This window comes from Vanessa atalanta, chromosome 5 (assembly GCF_905147765.1).
Source record: "Vanessa atalanta chromosome 5, ilVanAtal1.2, whole genome shotgun sequence".
Lineage (NCBI taxonomy): Eukaryota > Metazoa > Arthropoda > Insecta > Lepidoptera > Nymphalidae > Vanessa > Vanessa atalanta.
Genome location: NC_061875.1, coordinates 322,395 through 341,248, shown reverse-complemented (window position 1 = coordinate 341,248; position 18,854 = coordinate 322,395). Strand labels below are relative to the sequence as shown.

Genomic DNA, 18,854 nt, shown 5'->3' with positions numbered 1-18,854 from the left:
AATGAAAAATTAGTAGTGCTAAATATTGTAGCGAGCCGAGATGGTCCAGTGGTTAGAACGCGTGCTTCTTAACCGATGATTTCGGCTTCAGACCCAGGAAAGCACCACTTAATTTACATGTGCTTAATTTGTGTTTATAATTCATCTCGTGCTCGGCGGTGAAGGAAAACATCTTGAGGAATCCTGCATGTGCCTAATTTCAACGAAATTCTGTTACATAAACATATACATTCCACCAACCCGCATTGGAGCAGCGTGGTGGAATATGCTCCAAACCTTCTCCTCAAAGGGAGAGGAGGCCTTTATCCCAGCAGTGGGACATTTACAGGCTGTTAATGTAATGTTAATGTAAAAATATTGTAGCATCACGCTCAATTGTTGTAAATGAAGATCCTTTCGACCGAATTTCGATGTTGATCAAATACTAGTACAGAAGAAGAGTACGAGAATTATAGTTGAAGCAAACACTGATTTACACTTTTCTATAATACTCATAACCCAACGGAATAGAAATCCAAAACAACTGATGAGAGTTCAGAGGCGCAGACCAACGAGAATGTACTGCCTATGAAGAAAGGATTTTTCCTATCTTTTCATGATTGTATCTCCACAGATGTATTGTCCGTGCCTTTGATGTATCTTATTATTTTATTTTTAAAGATTAGTAGCAATGTCCCATTATCAGGAATTACTAATATTCCTATTTATCCCTCCATTTAAACTTAGAGCTTAAGAGTGGGGACGACAATAGCCCAAGGAGTCAGGATCGATCTTGCGGCTCTTTACATCGCTAGGCGAACCTTAAACTATCCCGTAATTTAAATGTGTCTGATATTTTTTTTTAGTATAATAATAATGTAAATTTAAGATTATTGCTGCATTCTACATATGCAAATATATTTGCAATGGATTCTACTACGACGACTTATTTATTTATTAAGAATATACGCCGATTATCTTCCTTGGTATTCCTTCCTTAGAGACTTTGACTCTATTCAATCTACCTACAATCAGCATTTCAATTAAAATATAGGATTTAAACCCTTGACCTCGCAATCTGCAACTTATTTTAACTTATTATAATCTAGCTACAATGCAGTTAAGTTATTTTTAGCTGTTGTATACACAACGCTTTGAGAATGGAAGTTTTTTTAACACAGCCTTAATCACGTAGTCTCATATTAACCTTAGCAAAAAGTCTTAGCAACGACTTATCTGTTTCCTGCTCCGACATTCAATCTAGCCATTCTTGATTGGATAAGGAAAACTGTCAATAAAACTGTTTTTTATTGAATAATATTTTGCTATGATATTATTTTTGGTTTTTTTTTGTTGACCCTTTCGTTAATCTTGACAGAAAATAAAACAATATAATTTATTTATATGTATTCATTTTAATAACAGAACGTGATTGTATCTGATCTTATTTATTTCTATATATGCAAAAAACATCTCGAAAATCTTCCTATTGATATTTCTTTTTCCGAACCGATATGACTCGGGAACCTTCAAGGAAAGAGCGTACGCCTTCCTGAAAGGCTGGCAACGCACCTGCAAGCCCCAGTGTTGCAGATGTCCATGGGCGGTGGTAGTCACTTTCCATGAGGTGAGCGTCCTGCTCGTTTGCCACCTATAAAAAAAAACAGATGTGCCCTGCTAATTAAGTATCTTAATTAGGTATCAATGTCTTCTAGTTTAAGCTGTCTTTGATAGTCAATCTATATATAGATATAAAAAAAAATCCTCCGGTTACATCAGACCAGACCCTAATCTTGGGCTCTACAGTCTTAACTAACTAGACCAAAGGGACAATTAAGATCAGATTGTACAGCATTAATACTCTCTAATAATCCATTCGAATCTCAGATCTAAACATTGCATTCATTGCACGTAACTGAGCTATTAAAACGACCAAAATCACTTTATGGTCAAATCTCCAGAACACTTAATCAAGATGAAACTGAAGCACACTCCATTACTTCCTTAGAACCCTCTCTTATATTATTATACTTTAACAGACAGGTCTTAACCTACTGCTAGGAATCTCCTAACCAAGTTTTCCTATCAATGTTTTTCTTCGATGCCAAATACTAAATTAAAACTTGGTTCGTATTTAAAAACTTAGTCGTGCAAGGAGTTCATCTCACGGTCTTTCTATATTCAAAATTTAAAGATAAAATAATTTTTTTTTTTAAATCCTTAATTAAAATTAATCAAAGCTATTTTCAATATCACACCAATTTCAAATCTATTAAATATACTCGTGATTCAACATTCACCTTATATTTAGATGATGCCATGTGGTATTATTACTTCTTACTATTTCAGATCTCAATCGTTTGATTACAAATAAGTTTTATTTACACATAAAAATACATTTATATACCAAATAAGAACACAAAGTTTTCGCTTATCATGTCCATCAGTCTAAATGAATCGAGTGAAAACGCGAAGCATCTCTATATATCTTTTAAAAAACAATAAAATCTTCTCTAAAACGCTGAAATTTCTGATAGAAGTTTTATGTTTATTGGTGGAGTAGATTATACAGTTTAAGAATTAACAAGTACGTCGCTTTCTTTTATTATTATAAATGTATATAAAGCACACGCTAAACAAAGTCAATATATAACACAAAAATCGTATCTGGTGACAATTTATCTTAACCCTATCTCTCCTCGACGAAGTGAGAGGTCGAATTCCTTTTTAACCCCTTTGAACTGACTCTAAGCTATTCAATTCCAAACGCCTGTGACTGACACGTGAGACAGTAAGGTTAAAAATGTATTATCAAATTCAAAATATATTTTTAATTTAATTTTACAGAATTCAAGCAAATATAAAGTTACCACTGTTTTGGAATTTCGTTTCGTTTCGAGTTGGTGAGAAACTTAGTGGTAATACTTAAACTTCTTTTCAAATGCAATACAAAGTCAACTATATACATATTTAAATTCATGTTACAATATTTAAACTCGCCGCAGAACACGTGTAATGTAAAAATTCACGTTCAATTTAGCTATGATAATTGTTTATAATATTTAACTTGTATCCCACACATCCTTTACGTCGTTAATGAGCCACTGACCTTGAGAAATAAGGTGTTATGTATAGTTACACTGACTCACTCACATTTCAAACAGGAATAGTTCTAAGTATTTATTTCTTTATTTTTGTCATGTAGGCGGTCGAGCATATGGGTCACCTAGTTAGTGGTGAATATTAGTCATAGACATTGTCACCAATATTAAGAGATATAAACCATTCCTTACAACACCAATGCGCCACCACCCTTGTGGTATTAGATGTTGTATCCCTTATACGTGTAGTTTTTTTTTTTAAATATAGGTATGCGGACTAGTAAATGGGCCAACCACCAACGCACATAGACGTAGTAAGAAATAATAGCCATTCCTTACATCGAGCATCCAACCGCGATAACTAAGATGTGCCTTGTACCTACCGTTACATTGGCTCACTCACCCTTCAACCGTAACACAACGAAACTGAGCCCTAAGTAAGTTACACTGACTCAATCACCGTTCAAACCGAAATACAACTTTAGTAAGTATTTGTATAACTACCCAGACGTGCTTTCACAAGGCTCTACCAAGTAAGCTTCTAAAACTTAGAAGTGGTTAGCTATATTTGAACCTGAGATCTCAAACTAAATGATAATATATTCAATATGTTATAGGCGATTAATATTTTAGTTTGGCCTTCTTTGAATTATAAATTCACCTTTAAAATATAACATAAACAAAACGAACTTCTTTTTAATTTATACGACGACTAAAATGTGAATCCCCTTAATGTATTTTTCCGTCGCTACGTATAAATCTATAAAGTTATTATTTTATAATCAAGCGTCAAATTAATAAAATTAACAAAGGTGATAAGAAGTAACATCACGACCTGTACAAAAGATAAACTCTTCAACGATATGCAATTAAATACAACAACAAAAAAACAAAAACTCGTGTTAGGTCTGAAATAAAACGTTTATATTTTAAATTACAATATCTCAATAAGAAAAAAAGGTATTTTATCTAAGAACTCGTATTAGTTCTTTTCTTTAGTATAAATTTTAGATGGATATATTTTTTTATTTGATATTATCTGTACATCGAAATGTAAGTCTGTAGCATCATAGTTTTTAGAACTGAGATTGCCCAATCATTGCGGGTTCAAACACTACGGTGAAGCAACTTCGGCCACATGTGTGTTTATGTGGCAAATTAGCACCAAATCTTCTCCTCAAAGAGGGACCACGAGGAAGAGTCCCACGAGGAACTTAGCCTAGCAATGGGGTGTTACTTTACTTTACTTTTTTTGTTACACTGCTGATTTACTTACTGTCCCCCGACGCCATGAAAGTTGGATAAAAATAGATACTTATAACGAAATAAAAGGACCAACAAACACATGCTATTTATTACTCGTTAGATGTATATTTGTGTCGGGGGTTATTTAAAATTTTAATTATCTACCGACTTTAGCGTCCGCCCTTTTCGAGTTTCCTTTTTGTATTATGCATATTAATATATTAGGACTTCGTTACATTCTTGTTATTAATGAAAATAATCTATACTGATGATATAAATGCGAAAATATCTCTGTATGTTACCTTTTCACGCTTAAGCCGCTGAACCGATTTAGATGAAATTTGGTATAGAGATAGTTTGAGTACCGGGAAAGGTTACTTCCTTTGATTCAGCGCTCGAATGGGTAAAATGGTTGACGAATTTTGTACTATAGCTAAAATTTTATTTTATCGATAAAATAAAATATATGTTACATATAAAAATACTATTTAAAAAATGACATTGAACACAGACATTGAGAGGTAATGTTAACTAAAATATATTATTCTATATTAATAATTATTATTAAGAATTAAATTTTGTATGTTTTAAATTTCTAAAACTAATGATCTAAATCAAAAAACGTTTTCATTGGTAGAAAGTTACTTTATTCCTGAGTGGTAGAAATAGGGTAGGGGCGGTGTACCCCGTACCGTATGAATCGCACCCATGCGAAGCCGGGGCATATCGCTAGTATACATATATTACATAGTTTCTCAATGTTAACGATTCCTACTTTGTAATAAACGGTTGAGTTTATTAGTTTACTGGTCTAGACGTGTTCAACATCGCATCTTTGTTTAGGAAACTTTATTTGTTTAAATATGAACTTGTAATTAAAAACATTGATTACTCCATATCAAACATTGTACTTTGAGTTTGAAATTGATTCAAACTGGATAAATTATATTTATTTATTTAAAACTAGCGTCCCGACTCGGCTTTCCAGGGGTGGAATTTATTCACAAGGAAATGAGAAGTCCAGTTTATTTTATTTTCAATATTCAAGCAAAATGTGTTATTTTCACTTCGATTAAACTAGAATTTTTATTATTATTATTTTTTAATTTCCATTAAAAATGTTAGCATAGTAACTTGAGATATAAAAAAATATACAAATGAAAATAAAAAAACATGCTAAAATATATGCTAATCAATAAGAACTTGTATTTATTGGGTAGGTTAGTGTTCTCTGTCAACTTAAATCTAAAAATAGTTCAGGTCAAATATCGTAAAGTAGTTGACTCAACGATGGCTCTTTTCCTCTTTTTTTGTCTGGTCACTATTAACGATTATAGTGTTAAAATATTTGGAAATAGGAGTAGAAAAATTTCGAATATGTTATCCTTAATTTTTGAACAATGATTAATGTTATATGCGACCATCAACTCAGCTTAGCCATTGCAATAAATCACATAATATAATAAGTGACTTTATAATAATTATTAAAGTCTTATAGCATTTAAAAACATCGAAGATAAAGCTTTGTCTGTTATTGCTTAGAATTAGAAAAAAATTATGTTTATGTAAAATCGTGAGATGAACCTTCTATTATTGTAATTAATAGGTTATATTTTTGTGTAAATAGGAATAATAGTTACCTATATAAAGAATATTCCAAGATTACTTTAAATTACATTACATAACAGTTTATTTTATGTTACAAATCATTAGTAAATTGACAAAAGGTCGCTTATTGTAATTTATTCAAACAAATATATTAACACATTACAGTAACTGTATTATTATATTATTCTTTCTATTATTATTATATTATTATATTATTGTTTCTTTTATTTTCGTGTACTATTTATAAAGAGTTTTACACACACGTCGTAGATGAAAACTCAGCTCAACTTTTTGTCACAAGCAGAATATAAAAGCAGCGAGCTTAAACTAGTATATGATAAAACTAAACCTTTTTTTAATTCATATAACAGCTCATGGTAACTCGCGTCGTTATTTTTTAGCTACGAAAAAGATCGATCTTAGATTTGTTTATAAGATCTTCACCGAGAGAACGTTGCTCAGTTAGTGTGTGTGAGGCGAACGCGCGCGACGTGCTACATCATGAAGCTGTACATAACATTATGTTGTAAGTTATTTACATTACATTTACATTAGCAGCCCGTAAATGTCCCACTGCTGGGATAAAGGCCTCCTCTCCCTTTGAGGAGAAGGTTTGGAGCATATTCCACCACGCTGCTCCAATGCGGGTTGGCAGAATTTCGTTGAAATTAGATGTTTCCTCATCCTCACGATGTTTTCCTTCACCGTCGAGCACGAGATGAATTATAAACACAAATTAAGCACATGAAATTTCAGTGGTGCCTACCTGGGTTTGAACCCGAAATCATCGGTTAAGATGCACGCGTTCTAACTACTGGGCCATCTCGGCTCAGTAAGCTTTGTAAGTTATACTGTATACATATTTATTATATATGTATATAGTATGTGTGTAGTAAATTAATTTTACCTTAATAAATTAAAAAAAAATACATATTTATAAATACGGCAATAACATAAAAATAATTATATATGTCATATCAACAAATCATTTATGTTAAATAATGTAAACATTTAGATTATTTAAAGTTAGTGTTACTTGATGCAAGCCCTTCTATTCATGTATTTAGTATTGTTGGGTTTCTCTTTGAAGGGTAAGTACGCTAGTGTAACTGCAAGATAGAACATAGCATAGCACATGGGATAGAACATCTTAGCTCCCAATACTGGTGGCGGAATAGTAATACAAGGAATGATTCCTACTTTATAAGATACTAATGTCAGGTGACCACTTACCATCAGGTGGCCTATGCGTCAGTCCACCTAGCTACATGACATAAAAAAAAAAACATTTAATATACTTTAATTTATACATTAAAGTTAGGGTATATTAATAAATAAAATAAAAAAAACGTCGTGCAGTAATAGTCGCAAAGTGTGTACTTGTTAGTATATTAACCTTTTAAATTAATTTAAGAAGCCTGAAAACGTCCCACCGATGGACCTTGTCTCATTTTTTAAATGGTTTGAAGCTTACCACGCTGCTCGAATGCAGGATATATGTCACATTTTCATCCCTCGTATGCCGTTTTTCTCAAGATGTTTTTCGTCTCATTAAGCTCATGAAAATGAAGTGAAGCTCGCTCGCGTTGGAATCGGTGAATCGGTGTTCTAAAGCTAATTTAAGGTATAGCTTCAGAATCCAAATTATTTGTACAAAAGATTGACTGCGAAAGGCGATATGAAATTAAAGAGATATTTTGCTCAAATTAATTTGGACTACCGACAGCATACATATCCTCATTCAACAAGCCAAATTTTTCGGGCGTTTTTTTAATTATACGTAAAATATAAATGAATGCTCGTATATACATTTGAAGTTAATAGTCATCGTTTAACGTATGACAATTAACCGTGAAAATTGAGACAAATATGCCTTTGCTTACTTTGTATACACTATAAAAACAAGATATTTTTCATTACATTGCCAATTTTGACTTTGCTGTTCCATAGATTTAAATCAATTGTAAAAAATACATTGGTAAAGAAGGCATATTATTCGATACAAGGGTATATTGATGATAAAAAAGCGTGGAGTAAATGCTTGTTGACTTCCAGGTAGGAGACATAACATACATATATAATTGTATTTAACTAACATGACTGTATTTATATTAAAAAAGAGTAACTACTGAGTTTCTTGCCGGTTCTTCTCGGTAGAATCTACATTCCGAACCGGTGGTAGCTTAACTTTAAATAATTTGTTAAATAATGATTCAAAAGTGCTTGTAGAAGCCTACTTGAATAAAGTATATTTTGATTTTGATTGGTTGAAAAATATTTCTACTATTCATTCGGTTGACCTTCCCTACTATATGGCGCTGAAGCACATCAACTTCTGCTCAACCGATTGCCATGACAGTTGTAATAAGTAATTATTCTGCTCAATGTGGCATCACTTTTTCACATTTCACGATCGTGTTCTCCGGTGAGTTTCCTGACACATGATTCTATGAACAGATTTTAGTTGTCAAAAGAGAAACACGATAGCTGATTATACAAACAATTATCAGGAAACAGATAAGACCTTCGTTAATGATACATATAAATATCGAAAGATAAGGCATTAAAGAATTACCATTCGTATGATTACATTTTTGTATCTGTTAAATTAATAACACACGAGTATTAATTATTTGAATAACGAAATTGAAATGCACTCTGCTTGTAATGTGTTGTGTCAGAAAAAGTATAGTTATTGTTAGATGAGCTTGGTTGAATTATGTTCGGAGTACATTAAAACTACTGCCTATTTGGTACTATATATAAATTATACTTATTTTACGTATGTAAGTACTTTTTATATTTATTAAAAAGTTAAACAATATGTACGTTCGTATTTCTATATGAACTCAGTATCTACTTTTTTTCAGTTATCAGATGATAACTGCAAAAGAGTAGCTACTGAGTTTATTTTACCCCACTTATACATTTTTGTGAGGATTTTCGCTTCGCGGTTATAGGAGTAGTTGCGACGCTAGTAACGATATCTGTAACAGATATTTTTAACTTTTTTAATTTTAATTTTACTCAAGATATATTAAATGTCTTGAGAAAAAACTTGTTTCTTTAGTGTATGACTATTAAATTGTCATACAATGAGGAAACATTTTTTTGATCCAAAGTTTGGTCCTAGAAGTTAGTAGATTAAATTCTAGGTGGGTCTAGGTAGTGCTTTTAAGCCTGCCGATAGTCAATAAAATATATACATGTAATTGCTTCCACTTCATATGATAAACCGAATACATATACAGTAAATACTATGTTAATAGAAACAATTATGGTCTTAAGTTTTTAACACTGAGTTCGACTTGCAAATCAAAGAGCACACACGTGTATATACTCTTTCAAGATGTCGTTTCAATTTATCATTTTCTGATTATTTCAGTGTTTTCTCTCGCTATGACAACTATGGCAGACAGAACGGATCTCGACCAAGTACTCCACGATGGCAGCAAGCAATTTACCGCCAAAATATTTTACGTAAGTATTTTTTTTTTAATTTTGGGTATCTAAGACTTTGTTTGATGGTAATAATAAGAAATGGACTGTTATGTTAAGTTTGTAGGAAGTGACGAAATCTGACAAAAACAGAAGTATGATTCTGTCAGCTTTTTCTGTTTACATCCACAAAACATTAAATTAAATTAGCCTAAAGATTTTCAGCTTATGATAAATAAATAAACCTCACTGTATATACTTTTTTATCATTCAGGAAGTAGCAAAAGCTAATAAAGAGAAAAGCATTGTTCTATCGGCGTACTCTCTTATGCCGCCTCTTGCGCAGCTGGCTCTCGCTTCAGTTGGTGAATCGCATGATGAAATTCTTAATGCCATTGGAATGCCTAATGATGATATCGTAAGTATTTCATTTATCGTAAAAAAAGGATGTTAGAGTGAAATATAAATCATAAAGTAGAAGAAGAATAATTAATATGTTATTGTAGTGAGTTAGTAGACGAGAAAAAGAACTCATATCAAAATATTCATCTTCTGCAGATTGAATCTAAAAGCAAGTAGTTTCGTCAATTATTTTTATTATTAAGACCATAATGCTATACGCATCTCTGTTTTTCAGTCCAAGGCCGCTTTTTCATCAATCACTTCGAAATTACGTTCAGTAAAAGGCGTAACGTTGCAGACAGCCAATAAAATATATATTGGAAAAGATCTAGAATTAAACAAAAAATTTGCTGCCGCCGCCCGAGAATCATTTGATTCTGAAACAGAGAACATTGATTTCTTGCAGAGAGAAGAAGCTGCTAAAAAAGTCAACGCTTGGGTAAAGTTTCAAACTTTTCAATAATTATTTAATCTAAACAATTATAACTCATACCGATTATAAAAAGTAACTAAGTAAGCCCTGCTTTCGAATATATTTCAGTAAACGCCTAACAGCTGAATTTATTTATTGTTTTAGGTGGAAGATCATACAAACCATCGTATAAAGGATTTGGTTGATCCAAAGCAACTTACCGCGGACACTCGAGCTCTTTTAGTCAACGCAATTTACTTTAAGGTATGCGTTTTATATTACGTCACACTGCTCAGTCTATACGTTTTTAATATTCACTAATACTTCTACATTTTAGGGTACATGGAAAAAAGCTTTTGACGAAAATGAAACTACACCAAAAGAATTTCATTTATCTAAAGAGGAAGCAGTTTATGTACCTACCATGCATAGCAAAGGTCAATACAAATACACAGATAACCAAGAACTTAAAGCACAAGTAAGTAACGCCGGTTCTTCTCAGGTCCGAGGTGTTAAATTCCGAGCCGGTGTTAGATTTTTGACAATCAATAAGCAAGTGTAAACAATTCTATATTGAATAAAGATTTTTGACTTTGACTTTGAAGTATCAGTTTAAGCTTGTATGAAAATTAAAGTTCACACAGAGTTAATATTGATAAATTACAGATTCTCGAAATTTCATACGAAGGAGATGAATCGTCATTCGTCATCGTATTACCCCATGAAATAGATGGCATTAATGACTTAGAAGAGAAACTCAGGGATCCATCAGCTCTTGACAAAGCTATGAATCATTTGAAAGAGACGGAAGTCGAAGTATACCTCCCCAAGTTCAAAATTGAAACAACAACGGATTTAAAAAAAATTTTAGAGAAAGTAAGTTTAATGTGTAAAGCTGTTTTGTCCATTGCAAAGATTAAGATTTTATTAAAGCAAATTTTACAACAAAACAAAATGTATGCCATTTAATTTGAAATACGCCTTTACAAAAAAATTGTTGCAGATACATCTTGAAAAGATGTTTACTCCAAGATTAGCTAAATTAGAGAAGCTTATTGATAACCGAGGCGACTTATACATAGATTCAGCTATACAGAAAGCCTTCATCGAAATTAATGAAGAAGGTGCAGAAGCAGCGGCTGCGAACGGTGAGTGGAATATTATATACGTATAAAAGGACATTGACATCAACCTCGTTTCTGTAACAGAGAATATAGTCTAAACAGTTATTTTCATTCAATTCTACTAAAGGCGTTTTGCAAACTTTTATAAAGAATTTATTATCCTACAAGTAATATATGTATATATCTAAGAATCAGAAAATAGAATAGAATAAAGCATATAAATATTTAATGAACGTTTAAACTAAATCGATCAGTAATAAATATAGTTACACCTAAATTATATTTATTTATAATGACCGGTATCGTATAATATAACCGGTATCATTAAATTTTACTTTAATACGTAAATTTATATAAAAATCATCTCATGCACTTTAAGAATGGAAAATATTTTCGATATTGTGTATGTACATTATCACTAAACTATTTCCGCCCTTTAGTAACATCTTTTTTTTAAATTTATAAGTCTCGGTATGAAATAAATAGTATAACTAAATTTATGTAATGTAATTGTATAATTTTCTTATATTTCAGCTTTTCATGTCTTCGAGATCACGAGTGTAAATCGTTACAAAGAGATGACGCCGCAGTTCGTCGCTGACAGACCATTTTACTTCGCAGTAAAAACAAATTCATTAACTCTGTTTAACGGAGTATTGCGTAACTTTTGAATTGACATTATGGTAAATACTTTGATGAATAAAATTTGGTAAAAGTATTACTTTTGCCTTTTATTTCATTCAATACATACTCACTCTTAAACCACGCGCATAATTTAAAATCATTTAAAAATGTATCGCATTTATAATAATTATATAGATTAGTTAGATATATCAGTATAAGAAATCATGTTAGCTCGGTGGTTTCAATCTGCGATCCTACTTATTTCCAAACGTAACACCTCATACATACCTCCTTCTCTGATGACAGGTGACTTATATTTTGCCCATAGGATTTGCACGCAGTCGTGACTTTATACAGAAACTATTTTTAGTTCTTATTTGTATATGATTAAAAATTTAATGTTTATAATTCTAATGTTTTTTTCCCGTTGTGTATCTTATCTTAGTTCATTAATATGAAACAATATTATTCATTTTAAATAAACTTATTATGTCAATGAAACTCTTAGTAATTTACTAAATAAATAATAAAATAATTATAAAGTTATAACTAACACGAGTTTCTCGATTAACTGTTAATAAATCTTACCTCATAAACTCGGGGATTTACCGGAGCAGATGTCACAGTGTGATGCTTATCGTTTCAATTCCAGTAATGCATCAATATCAAAAATATACTTTATTCAAGTATATAATACAAGTACAATGTACTTAGGAAATCTATTTAAAACGATGATGTAAGTGGTAAATAGTAAGGAGATAACTACCCTTTTTTTCTCGCTGGAAAAACGCATTACGCGATTTCCCCATGAAAGTGGGGGGGTATGTGGGACTCGCTCGCTCAGGATTTCGCTAAGTAAACCGGAATATCCACTAAAAACCAGCGGTCTTAGTCTTTTCAGCGGACGCTACAGGACCGCTTTTGCATGCTACTGTGACGGAGATACCTACTCTGATCGAAGCCCAACTAAACCAAAATAAAACCAATTCGTAAAAGTATCATCGTAATAATATATATAGAAAAAATAATTAAAGATGTAACGAATAGCATACATAGACAATTAAGTATCAACATCTGCACGTAAAGATATATCGTTAGTATTCGTTTAATGTAATAATTAAGAATTAAAAAAACACACACAAAAAACCATTTCGTCGTACCAATCTCTTCGAGAACCTTTATTTATATTATGCCTTGAGGCAATTTTGCTTATGAACAAATCTTAATTTGTTAGATCAGGATTCTTATAAATAACTAAGAATAAATAATGTAAGAGAATATTAAACACTAATTATTATACGCGGCTTTACGCGCGCAAAATTCGTTGTCCTTTTTTGTCTCACGTGTCAAGTTTTAAATGAGAAAGACAGCAATAAGTGTGGAAGGGCAGGATCCTTATTATCCCTTAGGAAAACTCCACCGAGTACAGGAGAGGATAGCCTACATAACATTATAAAAGATCACGACGGCGGTAAGTTATTACTTGTAAGTTATCATTATTATCCTTAATATTATTATAATAATTGCATACACGTTGTCAGGGGTAAGGAAAAGGTCATGGGATATGTAACGTCTGGCCTTATCTCAAATAACGCCCCCTGGAGAGAAGCACTGAACGGAAAGTAGTTTTATTATAAATTTTGACACATTTAAGAATTTTATATACAATAAATTAAATTTAAATAAATTTTGCAAATTATCACAATCAATAAAAATATTGGTTCTATTTTTGTCTGTCTGCCTTTAAAAAAATGATTATTGTAAAATCTACTACCTGGTAATCATTTGTGAGAATGGCGTACGTACCCAAACGTACGGCATATGTACCCAAACTCCATCAAAGCAGCCTGACAAAACCTCTAAACTTCCTCCTCTAGAGGAGAAGGTCTTTTCTCAGCAGGTGGACGCTTAAACCCTGGTCAATATACACTTAAACGTTCCTTACACTATTTAAATATAATAAATGTCCAGACAGTATCAGTCAGTATTAAAGGTGAGCACAAAACTACTCCAAGTCCTTTATAATTTGTACTTCCGTCCCCTACATATTAGTTACGTGTAAAACAAAATAATTATCCATAAAAATCTATTTCATGTATTTCTTCTAAGACATCAATAGGAAAATATCACATAATAATAATTTTCTAAATGTATTTTCCTTCAACTGTGAAGGAAAATACGCTAGTAAATACGAGTACACGTAACTCGACCTCCACTATCTGTAGACGAAAAAGATATATTACACATTAATTACTAATTAATTGACTCGTGGTATTTTGGTTAGCGTAAAGACGTAGTTTCCTGTGTTCAAACCCGGGTCAGGTCAATAAAATAAGTTCGATATTTCTGATGAGGTTACTTCACCACCAGGAAATTTTCAAGTTGCTCGTTATTCTCTATAACACCAATTCCTTTTTCTTACTTAAATATGAAAACGAGGGATATAATACGCCTTTCACTTGTTGCATGTTCCAGTTTAAAGAGTAAATAAGACATTTTTATAGCGGTAATGTCACTGGTGACCACCTACCATAAGGTCCTTTTGCTTTTCCGAATAATATATAAAATAACTTTTTACGTACACACATGTGCACTCTCTCTTGGGAACGGGAATGGGAATCATCAATTATTGTTATTAATGAGTGCCGTCATATATTTTGGCTGTCTAACAATATCCGATATCAAATATATTAGCGTCGTTAACAAAACTTATCTATTTAATAAAATACAATTTTATAAATTAAGAGTAAGTTTTTGAAATGATTGCTGAATATTAGTTTGTTAATACAATTAACAAAAAAAAATAAGTTAAAACAAATCATTTTTTTAAATAAGATTTTAAATCGAATATTTCATGTGACGCTGACGTTTGAGGAGTTCCTTTCTGAGTGTATAACAGTGTTGCAGAACTGTCGATAGTTTGACTATCGATAGACCGATAGTTAAACTCGAAAACTATTCAGGACATCGATAGTACTATCGATAGTATTGATTTAATCAATACTATCGTTAGAATCGATAGCTTAGGCTAAAAGTAATAGCTACTAACAGAGTTTTTGCAATACTATCGATAGTATCTAATAGTATTTCTCATGGGGAGCTATCGATACTGTCGAAAGTATCGATAGTATTGACACGTGACAATACTATCGATAGACTATATCGATACTTACGCTTACGCCTTAACTGAATCGATTGTTTTTGCAACACTAGTGTAGAATCGGGTAACTCAAAAAAAATGTTGTTGAAAATGAACCAACTTGTAAAATTCCATCTCCATAAGATAAGAAAGTTTATTTAATTTGCAAGATATGACTTAAACAAACCGACACAAGTGTTATTATGACACGTATTTTTTAAATTTAACACGCAATCATCATTGTGAATTGAACATTGAATTATTTTAAGAGATCCCCTTAGATTAATTAAAAGCATTTCGTTAGTTAAACCTATATCATTCGAGAATCGTAAATTAACATAAATTTTAGTTAAAAAAATTCCCAAAAATAATAATTTTAATACTAAATAAATTAAAACTATATTGAAACGTTAAAGAAGAATAAAACATAAATCCTAACATTTAAGCTTATGAACACTGTTGGTTAGTTTTTTGTTTCTCAGTTCAGTCAACGTTTCGAACCGGTCGCGGCTTCGATAAACACTTAACACGTTTTTTGTGAACAAACCGGTCAAAGCTTGCCGATATTGAAGGAGCTAAGTATATCAAATAAAATAAATATTACAACATAGTATCTATGGAACTTCTATTTAATATCATTATTTAAAAACAACCTATAGTTTCGATTATTTACTTATTTTTTTTATTTATTTATTCTTTATTGTACACCATAAGCACAAAATACAAAAACTTAAAATTACAGTAGCATAAATTTAATGTGTTGTACATTGGGCCTTATGGCTTATTAGCCATCTCTTCCAGACAACCCAAATTTATTTTAAAATGAATATAACTCGAATACTCGATTGTAATTCTGCAGTGCTGTTCTGTAAGATCATCTCGCATTTCACTCGAAATATTGAATACGAACTTACGGCCTGGCTATGGCTTACACTAAAATAAAACAATATATAATGAAAATATATTATAAAAAGCATTCCATAAACAGCTATAACCGGTGGCGCGAACGGCGAATGATGCCCACTGTCGTTTGACGATTCTATGGGTGATGGAAACAAATAAAATTATATTAATCAGTTCAAACTATAATACTAAACAGTATTCGAGACGACTTTTTAAGAACCAAATGGTTTAGTTCTATTCGACGTGTAAAGCTGGACGTCGAAACTTTGGTGCTGGAATACTAGGTAAGCCAGTTATTTGAATATCAAACCTTCTACCAAATATTAAAAAGTAAATGAAAACCCACTCAGGGTTAAGATTTCCGCGCACATACAAACATACAGAAAGATTCGAGGGTTATATTTATAACATATATTATATGTAAGAGTATTTTCAATGCGACATGTTCCTCTCATTAGTATTACGAAATAAAAAAGTATTATAATACAATAATTACTGCTCCGAGCGATGCTGGTCTCTCCGGTGCTATTAATACACCTCACCTTTACGACTTTTTTATTACCAGTTCTTTTAGATAAATTTTATTATCTCTAAACCTTACCACTACATATTTAACTGCAATTAATATCGAATGTTTTAAAATCTCATCAGGCATAACCTGCTCTGATGAGATCCGAGATGTACGGAGGAAACGTTCATCTAAATCGAAGCTTGAATTTTTAGATGTGAGGCGCGCTCATTACTCTATTGAACACAACCTGAGGAAATCTGGAAAAGATGGATGAAAACCTGCTCCATGTGTTTTCACGAACCCGTATTGAAGCAGCCTCGTGACAGTAGCTCCAAACATTTTCCTCAAAATAACTATAACAGGCTATTAATTTGCTTTTACTTTAAATTGATGAATAGACTCACCCACTGAGAACGACCAATTTAAAGCCCAAATTGCCATTCGAGAGCTTAGTAGGATACCAAGGTAAGGCGTTACTTTACTCTAGATCAACTGCATGCACATATACAAAGCACAAGTGAGGTCAAGTATGGAGTTCTGCTCGCACCTTTGGGACGGCTTTGCTAAGTACCACCTTTAGGCTGGCGAACGGCCAGGCAAACGCGACCCTAGATACACAGCGGAAATTCCCCGCCTACGTACGAAGCGTTTCGAATCCACCTTTATCTTTCGCACCGCCAATCTGTGAAATTCTCTCCCTGTGTCTGTATTTCCCGATAGGTGCAACATTGGTGTCAAATCTAGAGTTAACATGTATCTTCTAGGTAAGCGTGCTACATCGTAGACCGTATCGTTACTTAACATCTGGCAAGACAACGGTCAAACGCTAGCCTATTGCCGGTAAAAAAGGCGCGTATGGGCCAAAAAACTCTATTAAGTGTATTACTGATCAGCAATCACTTTTTTTTGTATTATTAATATGATTACAATATTAGAATAAGCTTACGGCCTTGTATAACACGAGTTAATTCAAAAAAACGTAAGTATAATACGTAAGTACATAGTAACTCGTGGCGGAAATCATTTTTTATCTCCATTTATTTTAAGCATTACGCTTCTTAACATATGTTCACAAACACCGAACTTGTTAATAACTTAACGTGAAAAAACGCTTAGCAAATAATATGCCAAATCCAATAGTGTAATAAGACGAACACAAGCGTGTTGTCGTCTTGCGATTGTCATTAATAATAGTGTCATTTTTCTAATTATCGTATAAATGTTTTTGGCTTCAAAGTCGAGCGAGGATAAAGTACCGTCTACCCATAAAATGTATTCCTTCTTGTGGTATGAACGTTGATTTAAATGGAATTAGTTTAGGTAGAAATAAAATTAATCGAGTCAATTTTACAAATTATGGAACAGACATATATTTGTTAACTTTAACCTTCAAACTAAAATATAAAAATCGATAGGTAGACTGCCATATGGGCAACATTATGTTGAGTTGTCACCATATCACAAGTACCAAAATCTAAAACTGATAGTATGTATTAAATATCGATCACACATTTAATATCAAAAATTAGCAAAAAAAATTGACATACATAGGCGCACGAGCAAATAGGCAACCTGATGGTAAGTGGTCACTATCGCTATAGACAAAGGCGCTGTAAGAAATATTAACCATGCCTTACATCGCCAACCGACCTTGGGAACTAAGATGTTATACCCCTTGTACTTGTAGTTACACTAGCTCACTCACCCTTCAAACTGGAACACAAGAATATTAGGTACTGCTGTTTTGCGGTAGAATATCTGATGAGTAGGTGGTACCTGTCCAGGCGGGCTAGCACAAAGCCCTACCACCAATTAAATATTTCACGAGTTCTTCAGTAACTGTTGTAATTTAGGTAAAAGATTAGTATTCGAGTATGATAATTTTCGTGTGTATACTATTTATTGTGATTTTAATTAAAAAATAACTGATTCTTTAAATCTGTTTTTTATTTTAATATAAGATTTAATTAATTGTTTTTTTTTTTTAATATTTTATTTGTAATTTTGATAAATCTTATTTAACGTCACTTCAATGAATTCATTTAAACATGAAATATTTTATATATTTGATATCAGCGACAGGATTATTCCTTTCGTTGTTTAATTTAAATCAAATCACCGCGTTACCGTACGGCTTAAACAATAATAATACTTTCAAATTAAATTTAAATAAAAAAATCCAAGAATAAAAACATATATGCAACCGAATTCAATCAATTAATGATATTATTGGGAATATATCTAAAAAACACTTATTATTCAACTAAATCTTCTTAAAATTTCAAAGAGGAAAAATACATCGGCACAAAACTTCTCCGAAATCTTCGATAACCCGACGCCTGTTTGCTATGGTAACAACAAAACACGA

At 32.1% G+C, this 18,854-nt stretch overlaps 1 protein-coding gene across 3 annotated transcripts; it reads left to right on the top strand.

The window, feature by feature from the left end:
* Positions 1 to 6,405: 6,405 nt before the first annotated feature.
* Positions 6,406 to 12,030, top strand: LOC125064426 (alaserpin-like). 3 transcript variants are annotated; one of them, XM_047671423.1, is made up of 9 exons: positions 6,406 to 6,459; positions 9,319 to 9,413; positions 9,646 to 9,789; positions 10,009 to 10,212; positions 10,351 to 10,449; positions 10,523 to 10,663; positions 10,852 to 11,061; positions 11,189 to 11,333; positions 11,844 to 12,030. In XM_047671423.1, exons 1-9 carry the CDS (start codon positions 6,435 to 6,437, stop codon positions 11,978 to 11,980), a joined length of 1,200 nt encoding a protein of 399 aa, XP_047527379.1. In that variant the 5' UTR covers positions 6,406 to 6,434; the 3' UTR covers positions 11,981 to 12,030. The 3 variants fall into 3 exon arrangements, with proteins under 3 accessions (XP_047527379.1, XP_047527378.1, XP_047527380.1); XM_047671422.1 differs by lacking the exon at positions 6,406 to 6,459 and adding an exon at positions 8,286 to 8,358; XM_047671424.1 differs by lacking the exon at positions 6,406 to 6,459 and adding an exon at positions 8,555 to 8,719.
* The last annotated feature ends 6,824 nt before the right edge of the window (positions 12,031 to 18,854 follow it).

What these genes read in the sequence shown, in the direction of transcription:
- LOC125064426 (XM_047671422.1), top strand. Translation starts at nt 8,286, where the DNA reads ATGACAGTTGTAATAAGTAATTATTCTGCTCAATGTGGCATCACTTTT. An exon ending in ACCAAGAACTTAAAGCACAA is followed by an intron (nt 10,664 to 10,851) that starts GTAAGTAACGCC and finishes GATAAATTACAG; the next exon opens with ATTCTCGAAATTTCATACGA. An exon ending in TAAAAAAAATTTTAGAGAAA is followed by an intron (nt 11,062 to 11,188) that starts GTAAGTTTAATG and finishes AAATTGTTGCAG; the next exon opens with ATACATCTTGAAAAGATGTT.